At 51.0% G+C, this 20,322-nt stretch overlaps 1 protein-coding gene across 1 annotated transcript in view; it reads left to right on the top strand.

Moving 5' to 3' along the window:
- Window positions 1-20,322, top strand: part of LOC131563691 (hydrocephalus-inducing protein-like) — a 70,484-nt gene that overhangs the window by 14,329 nt on the left and 35,833 nt on the right. The window contains 16 exon segments of the mRNA XM_058813807.1: window positions 785-884; window positions 2,030-2,148; window positions 3,308-3,531; window positions 5,414-5,481; window positions 7,302-7,534; window positions 8,353-8,453; window positions 9,692-9,827; window positions 10,276-10,440; window positions 11,323-11,475; window positions 13,185-13,423; window positions 14,577-14,829; window positions 15,455-15,598; window positions 16,856-16,996; window positions 17,487-17,803; window positions 19,313-19,478; window positions 19,870-20,055. Coding sequence (XP_058669790.1) covers window positions 785-884; window positions 2,030-2,148; window positions 3,308-3,531; window positions 5,414-5,481; window positions 7,302-7,534; window positions 8,353-8,453; window positions 9,692-9,827; window positions 10,276-10,440; window positions 11,323-11,475; window positions 13,185-13,423; window positions 14,577-14,829; window positions 15,455-15,598; window positions 16,856-16,996; window positions 17,487-17,803; window positions 19,313-19,478; window positions 19,870-20,055 — 2,745 coding nt within the window.

Genomic DNA, 20,322 nt, shown 5'->3' with positions numbered 1-20,322 from the left:
CCCCACACGTGGGGCTCAGCAGAGGCTGTTGGAGCACTGCCAGCTCACACACTGACCTGAAGCTTGCAATGGTTCCCTGGCAAAAGGAGGCCAAATTCAGCCCAATGTTAATGACAGAAATGCCAATCCCCTCCTGTAACCATGCCTTGCACTATTTCTGAGTGTCCCTTCCAGCGTCATCTGTGAGCCTGGACACCAGGGTGGAAGGTTGAAATGGGCCTTTGGAGTTGTCCTGCACACAGGGACAGAAAACCTTTTCCTTTTCTGGTGATGCAAGCAAACTGCCACATGCTCCCATCAACCAGAGCCCTGATTCTGAGTACTGGCATTGGGAGAGATGATGAATGCCTGCTGTCTGCACAGTGCAAAATCTCTTCTTATCTTGGAGTAAACCCTAGAATAATGCCAACCTCTGCTTTCTTTCAAAACAGATTAAACTAATATTTTTATTTCCAAGGAAGGGGATCATCATCTCTTCTTGGTTACTCCTATGGCCCATCTGAGGCCAAGTGCACAGTGGCAGTTGCATCCCACTGTAGCTGACAGCAGCATGATGGGACCAAGAGCTTGTGTCAGAGCAGCAGGAATATTGTGGGGAGTGGGAGCTGATCAGCTGAGCACTGAGAGCTTCCAGCACTATGTTAAGCTGGGTTTGGAGTGTTTCCTTGGGCTCCTTGTGTTGTTCACTCATCATTGATGCTCTAAATCAAGGCTTACAGGACTGTGGTTGAGAACAAGAAACACAAAGTTTGAAGAGAAATGTTTTGCTGTCTTTCTGTTGTAGGAGGGAGAAATCGGGCCGCATTGTTCGGCCGGAATCAGAGTGACCTTTAAACCCCTGGACGTACTGGGGTACCAAAGTATGGCTTACCTCAGCATCTCAGGTACAGCTCCTTCCCTCTGCTTCTCTCACCCACAGTGAAGCCATGGTGCCAGCCTGGGCTCCCATGGAAGTGCTGGGAAGAGTCCCTGGTCAGCAGGGCAGTGCTGGCACATCCCCACTGGCCCTGCAGCTCCCAGGGAGTCTCCCGTGCTGGGCCAGGGCTCAGAACAGCCGTGTCTGGGTTACCAATCCCAGAGCAACCCAGGCAGTGCAGGGAGAAGTTTTCATGCCATGGCTTTGCCAGCATTTCCTCAAAGGCCAAAGAGCTACAGAGCAGAACAGCTTCAGTGAACAAGCACTAAGCCCCTCTAGACACCTCCAGGATGGCTCCATTTGACATGGATTCATCATCAGGCAGCAGGAGCTGAATTATAAATGTGCTCCCTGAGCCTGGATCACCTCCCAGTGCCCAGACATGGCTGAGCCCCACTGAGCCCAGGGTGGTTGTAGAAGGAGCACCCTTGGCCAGCACCTGCTTCTGTCCCTGTGTGGGAATTGTCACCTTGCAGCTCACAGTCTGTGGAAATAGAACACAGTGCTGAGTGTCAGAAATTGAGGACTTTGGCAATGAAGTTGTGTGCTACTGGGCCAGGTAGTTTGGCAATTGCTGCCTGGCAATTTGCTCTTAATAAGCTTTGTGCCTTCCCTGAATGGATTTCAGAGTTCCTCTAAGTGCATGGGAAAGAAACCACAGAATTCTAGCATGTTCAGGATGGAATGGACCTTAAAGATCATCTAGTCCCTTCCCACTAGATCAGGTAGCTCCAAGCCCCATCCAGCGTGGCTTTGAACACTTTCAGGGTTGGAGCCTCACCCTTGGGGAATCTGCCCCAGTGCCTCACCACCCCATAGTAAAAAATTTCTTCCCTAATATCTAACCTAAATTTCTTTCAATTTCTACCCATTACTCCTTGGCCTGTCACTACAGGACATCAGAGATGTTTTAAACTCAGCAGACTGCTGGTTTAAATTGGAAAGCAGCCTGAGGAATGGGTTAGAAATTAAAAGTCAGCCCCAAGGGATGTCTCCTGAGGGAAGAGAAGGGTGCATATCTTCTCCTGCAGCATCAGGAGCTGGTTGCATCCAGCCTGGAAAATGCAGTGGAGCAGAGGGAATGATTGTACTGCAATGGACATCTCTCCCCAGGCCGTGAGAGCAGGCTGCCCCTGCGCCTCAGAGGGGAAGGCCAAGGACCCTTGGTCGAATTCAGCTCTCATACACTGAACATTGGGAATGTTTTTGTCAACTCTTCCCACATCCATGAGGTGAGCAGCAGGGCTTGGGATGGATCCTGATGGCTCCTGAGGCAGCAGCAAGCCTGGTGCAGCTGTGGAATTCCTGGCAACCTGGGCACTTGTGAGCAGGGAAATATTTGTTGTACTGCTCAAATCTGAGGGGTCACAAAGGTGTGTCTGTTGTTCCTGAAGCCCCAGTCCCTGCTTTTGGGCAGCCTTCCTTAGGGATCAGCTGGGAGGCTTCCTGCAAAACAACCCCTTGGCACATGAACCAACACTGCCTCAAAAAGCTGCATGTTCAGAGGCTTTTGTGGCAGTGCCAGACACAAGGCCCCTTTGCACTGGGCTCTGCAGAAGCAGCTGCAACAAACTGGCTGCCTTGGGCTTCAGCCCACTGCAAACAGCTTCCAGTCAAGTGTCCCTGCCTATTCCTGGAAGTCACAGGAAAGCCATCCAGCCTCCTGGCTCAGTGCTGGCCCTTGCTAAAGGCTTGGGAGTTCTTTTCCTTGCTGACCAGTCCCTCACCACACTTTGGCCTCGGTGCATCTCTGACCCGAGAAAGAGAAAAGTGCTCCTGGGAATAAAGCAAAGGAGTTTTCTACCTATTTACCTCTCCCTCCAGAAAAAAAAAAATAAATCAAGGAGAGCAACTGAAAGATGTAGAAAATGAGGCTCTACATCATGCCAGACACTTTCAAAAGTGTGGCTGTGGAAGGGAAAGACACCCTGAGTTTTCTTACCAAAAGATGGTGCTGTCTCTATGTTTTGATGCTGATGCCTCATTCTCAAGGTATTGTTTTCATGGTCTGCGAAAAGGTGAATGAGCAGATGGTGCTGTTGGAGCTGTGCTCACTGGGGCAGCAGCAGCTCTGGGGTGATTCCCTAGGCAGCTGCAATCAGCCCACGTTGCTCTCAGCGCCAGCTCTCAATGCGCTTGGTGCTGCTGAGCAGAGGGGCACTGCTCTGTGTCCATGGGATAAGCCCAGGGTGACTGCAGTTCTGTGGAGTTGCCACTGCTCTGCATGAAAACCCAAAGGCAGAAGTTGTCCTGTTGTATCTTTGGACTTGTGCCATTCAGCAGCACAAAGCATCTTCTGCCTTTTCTGGGTGTTCATTGCATCATTAGACAATAACTCACAAGAAAGGAAGGTTCCACATGGATTTCCATTTTGCTTTCTTGCTTCTGCAGGTGGAACTGATTAACACAGGAGCTCTTGATGCTCCCTTCATCTATATCCCTTCAACCACCAACGTGGGCTCCTGCTTCAAGTTTGAGCCTGAGGAGGGGATCATTGCAGCAGGTGGGAACCAGACTATTCAGATCGCCTTCAGTGCCACCGTGCTGGGGAGCTTTGAGGAGGAGTTCCAGTTCAGTGTGGCTGGATCTCCTATGCCTGCCATCCTGACCATCAAGTAAGGACCCTGGGAGCTGGGTGGGCACATCTGTGGCTGTCTCTGGGACATCCCCCACCTACCTCATTCTGGGGTGGAGCAGAGAAAAAAGGTGTATCCTGAGGTCTGAATCTCTGCTTTGATGCTAGCATTACCTTAGTGTGAGGCTGCCTGCTGCCCTGTGTGGTAGCTGGGAGCTGGAATGACTCGTCCCTGCAGGGATCTCCCTGTGCCTTGGGCCATGGCAGGCAGTGGGATGGATCAGCTTTGGGCAGCAGCTGCTCTGGGATGTCCCACCTGAACACCCAGCAAGGCCCCCAGGGCTTTGCAGATGGGCCAGCCTGGCTGATTCTGCAGCAGCAGCAGTGTTTGTAAAAACTCCTGTGAATAATCCCTGCCAGATGGGCAGCAGCAGCCTCAGCTCACCTCTCATGGCCATGCTGTGGGGCACAAGCTGTGCCCCCGGCTCCTGTGCCCAGAGGGCTCTGGTGCCTCCTTTGCACAGCCAGCAAAGCGCTGATGTGGGAGTCAGGAACTGTGCCAAGGACTTGGGCACCATCCCGTGGGCTGGTGCCATGGCAAGAGACAATCCTGGCCCAGCCACAGGGAGAAGGGCGGATCATAGGGGAGGCAGAGCTCAGTGCTCAGCACCACAGCAGCGTGAGGCCTTGTCCCTGCCAGCCTGAGCCATGTGCTGCAGGATAATGGAGTGGAAGCAGGAGAGCTGATGCTGGCTGCTCTGCAGCTTTGGAGCTGGGCTGCTGCTCTTGGGAGGCACTGGCTCAAGGCAGTAAAGAAATGAAAACTGGATTATACCAATGAGATAAGGGAAATGGATTAAAAAGAACAAGAAAGTTATTACTTAGCAAGAGAAAAGTGGTGAGTAGGTCTGCCCATAGTGGAGAAACAATGATGCTGGCTTTGCTTTTGGAGGAAAGGTGCTGCTTTTTTAGTTTGGAAATCAAGAGGGAACCTTTCACCATCAAATAATTGATTCTTCTCTGTCCTTTCCCCAAAGTGGTCATGGGGTGTTTGTGCATAAGCAGCTTTCTCCTTGAGCAGGGGCAGGTGTCTCTTGCTGAGATGTGCAGAGCAGAGCCAGGGGCAGTCCTGTGAGTACAACACAAGGCACAGTTCACTGCTCCTTGATTTTGAACCAAAAGGCAGAGTGGGCATTGATTGGCATCGATACATGAAATAAACTCATGAGTGTTGTGCAGCTTCAAGTGCTGATTTCAGTGGATGTTGGTGGCTTTTGGAGTGTGTCTGCTGAGTTCAAGGACAGGTGAGGTGCTGTGCTAGATTCAGGACAGCCTTGTTTGGTTGTTGAAGCTCTTGCTCTTGGCTGTGCCAGCTGGTGCACTGCTGACAAGCTGGTCCTTGCCTCTAGGATTGATCTGTCCATTGTGTAGAACTGTTGCTGCTCTTTTCAGAGGATGTTTGGGGCTCCCCTGGCTTCATGTCTCAAAACTGTCTGTAATGATTGTGTGGGTCAAACTCTCCTGAGAAAGCTCCTCCATGGGAACAGCAGTTGCAGCTCAGAAGGAGCAAAGCAGGGAAGCTGTGGCTGGAAGGGCTGCTTACAGAAGTTTGTGGGGACACCTTGATGTCCATGCCATTTCAGATGGGGAAACTGAGGCACAGAGCCAAGTTGGGGTGTGTGTTCAGGGTCCTTCATGGGATCACCAGCATCCTGGGGCCTCTCCTGCCTGCCCATCAGGGGCTGTTGGCTGCTGCCCCTTGGCTTGAGCTGCCTCCTGTGCCCAGGGCCCTGTGCTGAGCACACGGGGCTGTGTTGGTTGGAAACCCAGGGTGCCCTGAGCCCAGGTTTTGTGCCCCTGAGCCACGACAGCCGCACCTTTGCAATGCCTTTAACCGAGCCATTGCCTGCTCTGTCCTCCAGGGGCAGCGTCACCGTGCCAAGCTTAGAGTTCGATGTCGATGAGATCAACTTCGGTGAGATCTCCTTTGGTGAGTGTTCCCTGGGCCGGACACAGCGTCAGGGATCTGTGCCTTCCAAAATGGAGCCCTTGGACATAAAAGCATCTGTCACTCATGTTCTGCCACAGCAGCCTCTTCAGGCTGTGACCTCCAGGGCTGCTGGTGCCTCAGGTAGCCTTTTGCCATTGTGAGATCCAGTAGAAGCAAGGAATGGAAAGTCAGTATTTTCTGGTGTCTCTGTCCTGCTTTAAAAGACAGATGTCTGCCAAGGAAGGGGAATCTTCCTAGAATGGAAAGAGAACCCCCTCCCTTTCAAATTATTATATTTTTGAAACTACAGAGCTTCCAGGCAAAAAAAACATGGGAAAAGGAATAACAGTTCTTTACTAGAATATATCAAGACAGCACAAACAAGAACACAATAACAGAAGTTTCCAACCCACCAAGTAGTGTTTTTCCCCTTTGGCATAGTTGTGTTCAAAGGCAGGAGGAGCTGCGGGGATCTCAGAAAAGCCCACCCCAAAACTCCTGTCCCTCTTCCCAGACCAAGGGGAATATTCACTATGAAGCCTAAACCCATATTAATGAAGTTCGTGAACTTTTAAAGAAAACTCATTGCCTTTCCTGAGCTGCTTCTTCCCCACCCTGCATCACCACTGAGGCACTTGTTAGGATGCCTTTTGAATAAATGGAAGAAGAAAGGCAACAGATGGAAATATGGTTCTGAAACAGGAGATTCACCCTACTTAATCTGATTTCATTCCTGAAGTCTCTTCAGCTGAAGGCAGCTGTTTTGTCTTTGCTTCTTTTCAACTGTTGACTGTTGTCTGCATGTGCTGGCCTCAGTCTCATTTGAGGTTTTGACATCTGTGTTTGTCCTTTTTGCGCCTCCCTTGCCTCCCTGCCGAGTCCCTGCTGGAGCTGGCAGTGGTCACTTGGATGGGCACAGAGAAGCTCTCGGCTGCACCTGCAGTTGTTTTTTCTCCCCATCTGTGTCCCAGATGCTCTTGGTGAGCAGGCCTGGGGAGAAGTCTCCTCCCCACAGAGCTGGCCAGCCCAGCCAGATGTGCAGTGCAGAGCAGGCTGTGGCTGCTCTGCGCGCTCTGCAGGACATCCCCACCATGAGTGGCTGTATCTCTGGCTTTGCAGGATGGAAAGCAAATCTCAGAGCCAAAGTGGGGTAAACCCTTGCAGGCAGCACTCTCAGTGAGCATCATGGCTGTGATGTCCCTGTTTGTGGGCTGAGGTGGGACCTGGTTCTTAATTGCTAATCTCAAAGCAAGGCTCGGCTGTGCCCCCAGCTGAGCGGGCTCTGAGCTGTCACATGCTCAGTCTGTTTGGCCCAAACCAAGAGATGCCTTAAGGGTCCTGCAGAGACAAGCTGCATTAAATGCATCATGTTCTAGTTCCTGATTCTATCCTCACTTTTTTTGCTGTAGCTTCTTCTCAAGGACAACTCACTGTTTATATATCTTGAAAACTGAGAGTGTTGGCAGACTTGACAGGGAATTTTACAGCTTGAATTCTCAGAGTAAATGCTGGGTCTGGGTGCACACTCATCACTGAGAGAGAACTGGTGCTGGTTTGGGGCAGGTGAGGGAGCTCCTTCCCATCACAAAGAGACAAGCTTGCAGTGTTCAGCAGGGCTAGGAGTGGGCATTTTCAAGGCTGCAGTCTGGAATCTGTGTCAAAGGGAGCTAAGTGACGATTAATTCCTCACGCGGCTTCTGGGTGAGCTGTAGTTCAGATCATAAAGAGCTCAACTCCAATCCCACTTTGATCCTGCCATGATATTCCCCCAGGATCATGGCCTGCTGGGTGCCTGAATGGATATTTGTGTCCTTGCCCAGGCTTTCCCTACACGCAGCGCTGCCGCCTCACCAACAGCTCCCCGGTGCCCGTGACGTTCCAGCTCCGCATGTCGGACGATGGCACGCAGCCGGCTGTGGACAGCGTGGATCAGATACGCAGAGAAGGTGACCCATCCTGGAGGAACGGAATTCATTTCTATCTGGAGCCCAAGGAGTTCACCATCAATCCCAGCCAAGGCACCATCCTCCCCCAGGGACACCGGGACATCGAGGTACGGCAAGAGCCCAGCCACAGCCGCTGCAGCACCAGGGCTGGAGCTGCACTGCAGGGTGGGAGGGCTTTAGCTCTGGTGCCAGCTTGGAGCATCCTGGCACGGAGAGATCTGCACTGCTGGGAGGCCTCTGCTGGCAGGCTTAGTCGGGATGTTCCTCAGGGAGCACTGTTTGCTTTCCAGAATCATATGCTGAGCTCACAGACCTTATGGTCAAGGCTTGAAGCCATTCTTGTGTTTTTGAGAGCAATTTATTTGATTACAAGTGGCCAGAGCAAGGATAAGGGCAGAAGGTGGCTGTTAGAGAGATGTCATTGTATCAAGCAGTGAGCTTTTTTTCTTGGTCTCATTTCCCCCCTCCTGGGGAGCAGATGATTTGTGTTCACTGCAGGAATCTCCAGTGGAGACAAAAAAACTGCAGCCATGAACTGCCCAGCACCTGCTGGGCCACACTTTACCCTCAGCTTCCTACTGTAAAGCTGAACTCATTCTGTTCAAGTCAGCAGATTTCCTCTGTTTATGTCATCCTAGTCAGATGAAAAATTGGCCCCTTAATTTGAATACAGTGGTGCATAAAGCTTTAGTCTAATGTTTTAATGTAGGTTAATGTAGACTTATGCCCTGATAGCAAGGTGTGTTTACCAGATCTGATCTTGCCAGAAGGCTTTTGTTACTCTGAGACTCTGCTTTAACATGGACCAGCAGAAGAATTAAGGCAAAATCTGCCCTTTCTTTACCATGAAACAAGAACTGGAGGATATTACACGTGGGTAATGAGCTTTTGTAAGGAAGAATTGACTACTTTTCTCTTGCACCAGGTGACCCTGTGTTCCAACAGCGTGATGGATTTCTACCGGAGAATGCTGGTGGACCTGGAGGGTTTTGGCAAGGGAGTGACAGCACTGGTCATCACAGCCAGGTACCAGCCCTTGCCTGGCCTCCCCCAGGCACTGCCTTGCCCAGGCTGTGCTGGCTGCAGCTCCCTAGGAGAAGTGCTGCTGAATGCCCTCATGTTGTGCCAGCTGGACATGAGAACAGCAGTGCTTGGTCAGCAGCCTGTGGTGAAAAGCACCCCTGCTCATAGCCCAGCACGGTCCTGAGCCTTTTTCTAAAGGGATCAGGAATGATATTTTTATTGGCCTGGGGTTTGTTCCTTGGGGTAGAATAAATTTCCCAAGGGCCTTCTCTCCTTCCTGCAAGAGGTGGAGTTGTGCTGGTTGTGAGCACCTTGCACTGGTTTGGGCCACACCAAGCAGCTGCTGAGAGTCAGGGTCTGGTTCTGTTAATGACAGCACATGACAAGGGAAAGTGGCTCACAGAAACAGTGGTGAGTGCAAGATCTTATGAGGGGAAAGCAGCCCTTGATGGGGCAGGTCAGTTCCAGTTTTTCTCCTTCCCTGTGCTTCCTATTTTGAGCTTTAACGTTCTCAGACTTAAACCAAAAGTCGTTGTTGCTGCAGCAGAATTCCATGCTGCTGTGCTGCTGTGGGTGTCAGTGTGATGCCCAGAGGGATGCAGCTCCCTGGTGCTGTTCCCTGTGCCAGGCAGAGCCATCCAGGCAGTGCCTGGGCTGCCACTGTGTACAGCAGGTGGAGCTGGGGCCAGGCAGTGCCTGGAGCTGTGCAGTGAAGGAGCCAGGGAGCTGCAGGGCCTGGCAGGGGCTGATCAGCCCCTCTGTGGGGCAGCTGCTGTCTCGTGCCCTCCAGGGCTGGGGCAAAGAGCTGAGTTCTCAGGCAGGGCAACAGCACCATGGCAGAGAAGGGAGTCAGTTTTACTGAGACCCTGGAGCTGTGTGTTCCTTGAGCCTTAGGGAGCACTGATCCTTGTTGGGAAGGCTCCCCCAGAGCTCGTGGGTCACTGGCACTGTTGCAGGAGTCCTTGCAAGCCTTCTTGGGTAAAGGAGGGGCTGAGGCAGCTGTGGGGCAAAGTGCTCTGCCTGGGGCACTTGGCAGCCTCTGGGTGCTGCCTCTCAGGGTTTGCCCCTCCTTGACAAGACATGTGGGAGTGGGAAGAGATAGAAGGCAATTTATCACTGTAGGGCTGTTAAATATCTATTTGATAGTGACAAGTGTTATGCTCCATTTCACAATCTTTGGGGGTAAACGTTCTACCTTCTCTCAGTATCTCTGATTCCCCTGGGGTCATCTGTTTGCCCAGGTGTCTCGTTCCTGAGCTGAGAGTGTACCCTGAAATCCTGCTGTACGATGAGTGCCACCTGAATGTGCCATACGAGAGGAAGTTCCTCATTGCAAATGACACCGACTTTCCTGGCTGCTACGGGCTTATTCCCCAGGTTTGGCATCACATCCACTTCCTCCTCTCAAATATTATTGAGGAGATTATTAGGGGAAAAAAGGGTTTGGATAAAGCCTTTCTGGTTTCTATTCAGTCTTAAAGATCTGCTGAGAACAGGATCCTGAATGTAAACTTTAGGATCCTGTTCAACCTCCTGAGGAAACAGTTGATGTTCTGGTCTAGTCTTCAGGGTGTTTTCTTGTGAGAGATCTTAGAGAGTTGTTGAAAGCTGCTGCATCCACAGACACCAACGCCTGTGCTGGCACCCTCCTTGCAGGACCCCCTGAGAATGCTAAGCCTGCAATTCTTGCATCTTGTTTCTGTCTTTGACCTTTGTTCTGGGGATTTTTAAACATGTGTGTACGTTGCTGTTGCAGTGGATGTTCAGGAGTTTAAGGTTTCTTCAGAGGTCCCTCTGAAGCTGCATTTCATTCTGTCCCTTCCAGGAATGCAAGGAGGACTCTCCTGTGCTCTACAGCAGCCCCAAGCCCTGTGGGATTGTCCAGCCTCACAGCTTTGCCGAGGTCCCAGTTATAATCGAAGTCCAAACACTGGACAAGCATCGCACCGACATTCTCATCGGCGTGTTCGGGGATGAGAGAAACCCCCTGGTGAGGGCAAGGGGAGGTGTGAGCCTGTGTGCAGCTGCTCCTGGCAGGGTGCACAGGGACAGGGACTCTGCTGGGGAAAACAGGCACAGGCTGCTGGGGAGAAGGACAGGAGGGATGGGGGCACAAACGGCCCGTGCCTCACAGGTGGTGGCCTCAGTGTCTGACACAGAAGGTAGTTCATCTAAGCTGGAATCAAAGATTATTTTAGTTAATTAATCTTTAATGCTATTAATTTTGGAAACATCTGTTTTAAAATGTCTTGTCATCTCTCTGAGCACAAAAGAGGATGTCAGAAGACTTCTGGGAACCTTGAGCCTTCTCTTAAAGAAAGGAAAGCTGGCATTTGAAGAGTGGTTGGAGAGGGATGTAAATTTATACTAAAACAGATTGAAATGATGATGCCAAATTCCCTGGGTGGCACCAAACATCTGAACCTGGGCCATTGTGGCACTGCATGTAAATCAGTGAACAGGAGGGACAGGCAGTGCAAGCTGTGCCAGGACAGGCAGTGCAAGCTGAAGTCTGACAAAACAGCTGCTTTCTACTATCAGGCTGCTTCCCTTAAAGAGGAGGGTTTCTCCCCACCACAATAACTAATTGTTTAACTCTCAGCCTGGTCTTAACTAGAAATTCCTTGCAAAGCTTTTACCTTTGGGCCAATAATTTGTGGTTGGAAAGTTTCTCATACCTTAATCCTTTTTAATTTGGAGGTGAATATTTTCTTTTTTTTTTCCTAAAAGCCCAGCATTTCAGCTGGAAAGTGGAAGCATTCCCTAAAGAAACAACTCAAGTGCAGTTGAGCTGTTTAAGCTTTTTTAGGTTTTCCTATTATGGTTTGTTTTGTTTTTTTTTTTAATCTTTCTTGCCTGCTTCCTGGAACAGAGACCAGAATTACGGAGCACTGGACAGCTGGCACAAATCTACCCAAGTCCCAGGCTGATAGAGTTTGGCAAGATCCCAGCACTACAGCCTACTTCACGAAGTCTTACCCTCTTCAACAAAGGTCATGTCCCTACAGACTTCAGGATGGAGGTTGTAAGTATCTGTGGGGCTGTTTTCCAGGGAAATGGACTGGCCAGTAGCAGCCATGACTTGGTTTTTATATGCAAGATTTCCATATTGCCCTGTGTGAGAGGAGGCAAGATACTCCAATATTCCATCTGAGCAAGGCAAGAAGAACCTGGCTCTGGAGTGTTTTTAGCTGGGGCACCCCTCAGTGAAATCAGGTGCAGAGATGTTGGAGCAGAAATTAATCTGGATTGTGTTGACAAGTTCTCCCTTAATTTTATGGAAGGTCTTTAGCTTTGCGTGATCACATTTTTGGAGCTCTGTGCTCAAGAGAAACCTGTGGGCCTTTGCTCCCCACAGCATGGATTTCCCAATGGTTTCCTTGTCCACCTACAGTTGCTTTGTGCCAAACTGCTCATGTGGAGGCTCCTGTGGGTCAAGCCATCTGGGCTGTCCACACAAAGACAAGTGTGGGGAGGTTGTGAACCCCCCCAGCCTGTGATCTCTGTGCTATTGAAGAGCATCTTTGGGGAGCAGCTGCAGAGAAAGGCTGTTTAATGTGTGGGGGCTGCAGAGGGCAGAAGGAGCTGGGGCTGCTCCCCTGGCAGGGGGAGCAGGGCTGGTGCAGCCAGGAAGGGCTTGTAGGCTGGGCCTGGGGCTGGCTGGGATGTCTGCTGGAGGGGGAGATCTGTGAGGGGCTTGAGGTTTGTTCTTCTTCATGCTGGGTGTGTTGAACTTGTGGAGCTGGATAAAACCTGATGCTATGGACTTGTTTGGTCTGTGGGTAAAGCATCAGGCCATGTGGGAGAGTCCAGCCACAGCCTCCTGGGCCAAGGAGGAGGGGTGTGAATTTTCCTCTGGATGCTTTTCCAGCTGTTTCCACGATGGAGTTCTGCTTTCAGCCTCTGCAGGGAGCAGTGCACCTTGGCTGGGTGCTCATGGTGTGTAAAGGTTGGGTTTCACGTGCTCATACCAGGGCTGGACCTGCAGAGCTGTGTCTGTACAGCTGTGCTGGTGCAAGGCCTTTCCCCCTCCTTTGGGCAGCTTCCAGCTCTCTTGCTCAGTCCGTGAAGTCCATGAGAAACAAGATGACAAGAGTTCTTGGGAAGAGTGGGCCATGCCCACAGAGCACATGCATCCAGTTTTCTTTCTGCTTCCTACTTTCCTGCTCTGCTAGAAGCATTTAGAGGTGACTTTTCCAAAGCAGAGGGCACTGGGGCACCTCTCTACAGCTGATGATCAGTGGGAAGTGAGGGCTTCAGTCCTTTAGGGGATGTTGAGAAGCACTGATGGCTCCTTGGGGAAGAATAGTTTGGTGTTGGGGTTTTGCACAACTGGTTTTGCAGAGATACTCTTCAGGCTCTCAGCAGTGTCCTCCAGCCATGTGGTTTCTGCAGTGGGATTTGAGCAGTCCTGACTTCCTCTGGCCTTGAGCCTTTGTGAGAGGCCAGGAGAGAGAAAGCAGCTTTCCTTGGCCCGCACTGCAGAGAAAGACTGGGGAAGGAACACTCTCCTGAGGATAATGGTCCCTTGGGTTGGGGAAAACGGGGTTAATTGGGTGAGTCCCTAAAAGGAAGGGAAAATACAGGTTGTATGAACTCTGCTGTTGTCCAATACTGTATTTTAGGGATTTTAAACCTTTATAATTTTTATCATCCTCTCTTTAGTCTTTCTTCTCTTGTGGCCCACAAGAGACCAGGATGGTTTCCTAAATGCATATTGTGCTTGTCTTACAGGTTCGCAAACGCCACTGCTGTACCGTTGAACCCAGCGAAGGAGTGATCCCTGCTGGGGGTGAGGTGCCTGTGACTGTCACAGCAACCCTGGATGACAGGGGGCTTTTCTCTGTCCCTGTCCGGGTGTTCATTGGGAGCAGCCTTAGCACCGCCTTCGGGCTGGTGGCTTTGGGCACTGGCACCACAATTGTCATAGACAAGCCATTCAGCCCAGAGCTCAACCTGGGATACCAATTCAGGTAGGAGATCTCTCCACTCGCACCTCTCCTCCTCCTGTCTCAACAAGGAGCAGTTTTGCTGTAGTCCTTCAGGCAAGGTCTTCTTCAGTGTTGAAAGCCCTGACTCCTTCCCTGAAGGCAGAGATTCTTTTAGAAGCATGTGATGGCCAGTTGAGAGTTGTTAGACACCCTCAAAAGCCACTGACAGGGAAACCAGTTGCTAAATTGCCATTGAATTGTCTTTAGCTCTGATACATTGATGTCCTCACTTGACCAAGTAATGATCTCACAGGCTCCCCCAGAACAAAAGGTTCCTGAAATGGTGTCCAGATGAGGCAGTCCCTCCATGTGGCTGAGGGACCAAGGGAAGATGGCATCACACCCTTCCCTTCCAAAATGGCAAGCAGGGGCCCTGGGAACAAAGAGACAGGAGGGTGACAACCCCCACGGGCAAGGCAGGAGCGCACAGAGCAGTTCCAGAGGCAGATGGAAACTCTGGTTTGTGTGGGGTCCGCACGGCTGCTGCCGCCGCTTCCTCGTGCTGTTCGTGGGCTCTGCTGCTGCCCTGCTCTGCCCAGCACCTCACTCGATTTTTCACTGCCAGCAGAGTTTGCAAAGTTCACTTCCAAACAGTTTCTAATGCAAAATGAAGTTTCTACAAGTTTGGCTAGCAGTGCAAAACCAAAGCTACTACGAATGAGAGAGGCTCTGCACCCCTGGTGTCCTCTCCTGGAGCAGGCAGACACTTTTTACCAGCTTGCTGGGATCATCCAGAAACTGCCTCCAAGCTGGCTTTTAGAAATGTCTGCAATCATACCCCCCCACACAATGTCCCCCAGTGCAGGATCTCAAAGATTCAGTAACAGTTTCAGGCACAGATTATTACAAAAGACAGTAACAGTATGAATCAACCCAGAACAAACATCTTGGAGGAAAACACCACCTCCTGTTAGCCTCACCTGGCAAATGTTACATTACCATTATAAACATATTTCCCTTTGAAATAACGATGTCAAAAGGGCACCTTATCAGACACTATTTCCGGTCCACATTAGGAACTGGAAATGTAGACAGTCTCCAAGCAATTAACACCTCAGGTTGCTCACTGGGAGCAATCTGATGACCAGGGAAAAAGCAACTCCCATACTATTTTCCATCCTGCCTTCTATTCCAGCCTGGTGCCCTGTATTCGTCAGTTCAAAGTAACAAACAGGGGCCACCATTTCCATCGGCTCTTCTGGAGTGTGGAATGCTACAGCCCATCTGAGCAGGAGGGCCAGAGTGTCTCAGCCCTCAGCAGCCCCAAGGATGATTCCCAGAGCCCCAAACGTGCCGAGCCTTTGTTTGGGCTGGAGCCACTGTCGATGGACCTGCAGCCAGGCCGGTCTGAGGACATGGTGCTGCGAGGCTTCTCCAGCATCGCACAGGTGAGGTCCCCACCGTGGGCTGAGCCTGGGCCACCATCAGATCCCCTCCCCTGGGCTTGTTCCCTTCACATTTCCCTGGGGAACTGACCAGAGGCCTTTAAGAAGCTGATGTAAGACCACATGTTTCTGTGGCAGCACCAGTTGCTTTCCTTGCTGGCCACCATCAGACCAGCTAAGGCTTTATTGTGATTCCACAGCTACCAAAACCCAGTGCTGATCCCAAAGCAGCAGTGGAAGGAAATATTGCTCTTTTTGGGCAAACAGTGCTGCATGCTGAGTCAGAAAAGAAGGGCAGAGAAATAAGTTACACTTAGTCTAAAAGCCCAAAAAGAAAGTGAATTAAACAAGTGCCAAGTGATTTATCTGGGGTAAGCATGGAGTAAAACAAAAGCCTTGTGAAGGGAGGGAGTTATCTCACAAGTGCCTTTTGTGGGTATTGGGGTGCAGTGTTACCGACAATTGAGCACAAAATAAATAAGCTGCATCACTGGAAGAAAAGGGGGCAGTGACCATAACTCTGTGGCAATTATAGAGCCTGTGGTGGGTGGTGGGTGCTGAGCCAGTGGAGGGCATTTGCTGGATGCTCTGCCACCACCCACTGGTGACAAGTGACTCTTGCACGCAGGAGGTGCAGGATTATGTGATGTGTGAAGCTGTCAGTATGGCAACCAGCAGGACTGAGAAGATAATGGAGACAGTCATTACCTGCAAATTTATTCACCCTTCTATAGAATTGTCAGCCAGACACTTCTCTTTCCAGGTGACCAAGGTAAGTCTGGATTGCATGCTGGCATTTAACAGCATGGCTGAGGGGGGTGTGTGCTTGGGTTAAAGCCCCTCTTTACCCTTCCTGAGGCACTCTGTAAAGTGAGTGAAGATGCTTTTAGGGATGAGACTGGTATTTAATTTCCCCAAAGTAAAACTGCAGTTACATCTGCACTGCCAAGGGGGATCATGGCCACTTCCAGAGAAATGCCAATTTCTCTGCTCACTGTAAAGAGAGGTTTTGGAGGATGCTCCAAGGCATGGTGATGTCTGTGCACCGATACTGTAGGGAAGCTGGGAAAAATGGAGATTCCTGTGAATTCCTCAGGCTGACAAGGAAAAACCCATCACCTTCTATGTCTCTTTGCCTTCTCTGCTATTGGCATGAATGCTTTATGGTATAGTTATATAGTACAGCTCTGTGCATTTCCCTAAGTCTTCAAAGGACCCCCAGGCATCCTGCAACTGCAGTGATGACACTGAGGCAGAGCAGGTGCCCTTTAGTCTCTGGATCCCAACTCCAGCATCACCTTTCCCTCTCCTGCAAGTTGTCTAAAAAAGAGAAGATCTTTCATCCTTTGGTTTCTGTAGTTTCAGGCCTCTCCTCTGGTTTCCCAGGCTTCCACTGAAGTACAGAATCCCCCCCTGGAACAGGCAGTTCAGATGTAATTTAGGAGCTTTTCAACTCTCCCTGATTCTGCCTGGGTTCTGCTCAATGCCACACACACAAACTGATTTATGGCATACTATGGCACAGCACCTGTTTGATACCAGTACCTCCAGAACCAGCTTCCCAAAGCCTCTGGTTTCTCTGAACCACGCAGGAAGCCCAGCACAATGCACAGACAGGAAGGAAGAGCCCGGGCTTTTGTGAGGCTGCTAGAGCCAATAAGGTTGTGAGAAATGACTGTCTGTGAGTGAAGATCCTCTAGTGCTGTTTTGCCCAACAGAAAGACAAAACTGGAGATGAATGGCCTGGATTCACTTTCTGCTTTAGATCTTGTTCAAGCAGCCACCTCCTCTCAGGAGCCTATTCCCTCATCTGTACATGGGTGTGTTTCCCTGTTCCCCAGATGATGCTGTGGTTTCTAAACATGAAAAGCATCTGCTGTCAGGAAAAACCTCCTGGAAGGGTAGAAACAAATAGAAAGGGTAAATAGAGATGTATGCACTTCTGGGCTGAAGAATGTGAGATGCAGCAGAAGGAGAAGGACGTCTATGGCTAGTTGAGGCTGGTTTTCCTTCTCTCCTGTTTCCATAGAAACCCAGTGATGTCCTGAGGCTGCAGTACCAGCCTTTGGCTATAAAAAACACCTGCCTGCTGCCACTGGACCTTATGCTGGGCTTGGAGCAGCCGTTCCAGGTCTGTGATAAGGAGAAGCAGCCCCTCCCAGATGGCCAGGTGAGCAGCCCTGGACTCCTCCAGTGGGGTCTGGAGAGGAGGGATGTTGTGGTGCCTTTCTCTTGGGAGCTCCTTGAGTCAAGAAGTTTATTCTGTAGCATCAGCAGTGGGCTGGCCTGAGCTGCATCAGCAGAGCTGCTGAAAGAATCAAAATAGTATCTGAATTGAGAAGATCCATCCTGGCTTTAATAAGGCACAGGGAGAAGGGAGCAGGCAGCTGGGTCTGGGCAAGCCATGCAGTAGAGGTGTCTCCTGGAAAGCATGCCAGCTCTCCAGCAGCCACCCCCTTGGATTGGGGCTGAGCACAGCAACGGGAGCCTGAGGGATCCTGGACTGGACTGTGGTGCCTGCAGTCAGACCCCTGCTGTAGAGAGATGAACCATGAACTGAGGAGCCCATGCTGGGCTCACTTTGAGCATTTACTGTTTGCTGCTGTCAGACCTTGGGACATCATCCCACAGGTGATTAATTACTGCTCATCTCCTTGCAGCCTGTGAGAGTGGGTGTAGGGGAGACCTGCCATCTCTACATCGCATTCGACCCAGCTTATAAACTGGATTTTAAGAGCTGGAAAACAGAGAAGCTTCTGAAGATAGACATGGTCAGGGGCCATCCTCTTGTGGAGCGTATCATCCTTCGGGGAGAAGTGCACTTCCCAAATCTCCAAATGCAGTCCAGATCCCTGGAGTTTGGCTGCATTGTGGCTGGCACTGAAGAAGTGCGTTCTCTGAAGATAACCAACTGCAGCCCACTGCCCGTCCAGTACCACTGGTCATTCCATTCCAAGAGCCAGGTTTACAGGTTGAGGTATGTGCACCTTTGCCCTCTCCTTGAAGCTCTTCTTGCTGGTGTCCTGTTTGTACTTGGCAAAGAACAAAGTACTTCTGACTTTTTCTGGTGCAAATAACACCGACCAGCTGTGCTCAGGCTGGGTGCTCAGGGAATAGGTTTTCCACCAGTTTGATGCTGCATAGCCCCCCGAGTGGTTTCCCCTGGGAAGGAAAGCTGGGGTGAAAGCTGCTTTCTCAGACCTCTGTGGCCTGAGACCATGTCCACCTTGATGAAAGGCTCCCAGTCCCAGCTCCCACAGTGCTGCTGGAGGCCTTTCTGGCCCCTCTGCTTTGGGATGGGTCCTCTCTGCAGGAGCTGCTCTCTGCTCCTTGCCTTCCTCCCTGGCACTGTGCTGGAGGATGCCCAGAAGGTCCCAACACCAGCCAAAGAGCTACTTAGTGCCTGGGCTGATGCTGAACAGCCAGCTGAACAGCCTTCCCTTTCCTTCTTTTCTGAGACAACTCCTTTACTGCCAGGATGATTTCTTTCCCAGGGGTCAGCTTTCAGTGGACATCTTCGATTCTTCACTCCTTTTTTTTGTGACACTTGTTACTCATTTTGATTTCTCCTCACTGCAACATTTCCCTTATGGGTTCTGTAGTGCTTGGCAGCAGGACTCGTTCGTCACATCATCTCCTATCCCTGCCTTCCAGAGAGTTTCTACTTTAGAGTGAAAAATGTCATTCTCTGGGCACCATGGTCCTGGGAAGTTGCCTCAAACCATTCATTAAAACTAAAGACAGTGGAATAGATGATTAGGGATCTCTTGAGGGTTATAATGAGAGAGCACCTCATCCAGAAATTAAACCTAGCCTTAGATAACAAGCTACAAAGCTGAAGGCAGTGATTCTTTGGGGAGCAGGTCATTACAGGCCCTTGTCTGGGAATGGAGCACCCAGGTCATGTTTGACTGTGGGGAGCACTTGCAGCTCAGCAGGGTGACAGGCAGGCACGGTTTGACTGTGTCCCTCACGTGGCATTAGAAACAAGCAGAGTTACCCTGAGCACCTGATTCAATTAAAAGTGGGGGATGTGACCTGAGTCACCTGGGAGTGTTGGAAAATGTCAACCAAGTCCCCCAGGTAGAGCTGCAGTTTCTGGTGTTGGGCACTGGGGGTGGGGGCTGTGCTGGCTCATCAGTGGCCGGCTCTACCCCTTGGTGCCTCAAATCTCACCTTTTTGCTACCTTTTCTGTCTTTTCCACTCCCACTGTGCTTTTTGCATCCCCACCAGGTGTAAATGCCTGTCCTCTGTAATTGCTCAATGCGAGCAGTTGCAGCTGCTGCAGCACCTCAGTGCCATCCCTGGGCTGCCTTTAGAACAGACCTGCCCCAGCCTGGATTGGGAAGGGCTGGATCAAACCATTTCTCAGTCCAACGAGCCAGCACCCACCCAGGGGCTGCATCCTGGCCAGGAACTGCTCGTGCAGCTGTCCCTCCCTCCCTCCCACTGCAGCTCCCTGTTCATAGTTATGTTATATTCCAGATACGAGCTTAGCTCAGCTAAATTCAGACCCCGACCACCCAAGGAGAGGAGAACCAGTTTGCCTTCCGCGTCATCTCTCAGGAGACGCCTCAGGTTTAGAAGTGTGCAGGAGACAGCCACAGCCCTGCAAGAATCGCAGGATTCTGCCCACTCTTCAGTAGCAGAGGTAGATTTTCTTGTACACCTAGTGCTTGTGTTGCCTCCCCAGCCTGCCAGCACCAGGTCATGCTTGTGCTGCTGACCTCTCTTTTTGCTGCCCTGCTGTGCTGTGCCCTGACAGTGGGCTGGGCAGCAGGGCCAGTGGCTGGACATGGGCTGAGGGGGAGGGAGAAATAGGAGAGTTTTCCTTGGAGAAGCTGGCTCAGATCCTACAGATCTGTGTTGAGTGTGGGATTTTTTGCCTTGTTTCCTTCCCAATGTAAGATGACGCTTTTCTCTGCATCATCATGGTAACACCTCCAGCTTCCCTCCCAGACAAGCTGGGATGATCCTGATCTCCATGGAGCCTCTTCCCAACCCAGCCAGACTCCCTGTTTCCAGGTCCCTGCTTTCACTAGAGAGCTGCTATTGCACTGCTGGCCCTGAAGCTGTCTTACAAAGTGGGACTTTGCAAAGTAGCTGTCTCTTCCTCCCAGCATAGAAAATGGCTTGTCTTTCAGGTGCCACGGTATTACAGCCCACTAGAGTTGGTGGGAACCATGCCCCCCAGGGATGTACTGCACACTCCCGTGGCCACGGAGGAGGTAAGAGGGAATCTGTCTCACTTGCACACTGTCAGTGTGGCAAGCAGGGCTGCAGCTCCCAGTGCCACTGGGGGCCCTCAGCATTGGCCACAGAGGGGCCTCCCATCCCTGCAGGCCCATCACAAAGTGCTGCTGGAGCAGCTGGTAGTTGGAGAGACCGTGCAGGACACCTTGTAGGGCTGCCCAAGGATGCTGTGCAGCACCTATGGAGGGCACTGCTCCCCCTAGACCTCATCTCATAGGAAATTTTTGCAGGAGCTTTTGCTG

This window comes from Ammospiza caudacuta, chromosome 13 (assembly GCF_027887145.1).
Source record: "Ammospiza caudacuta isolate bAmmCau1 chromosome 13, bAmmCau1.pri, whole genome shotgun sequence".
NCBI lineage: Eukaryota > Metazoa > Chordata > Aves > Passeriformes > Passerellidae > Ammospiza > Ammospiza caudacuta.
Note: the sequence above shows the minus strand (reverse complement) of the source record. Positions and strands in the feature narration are given on the sequence as shown.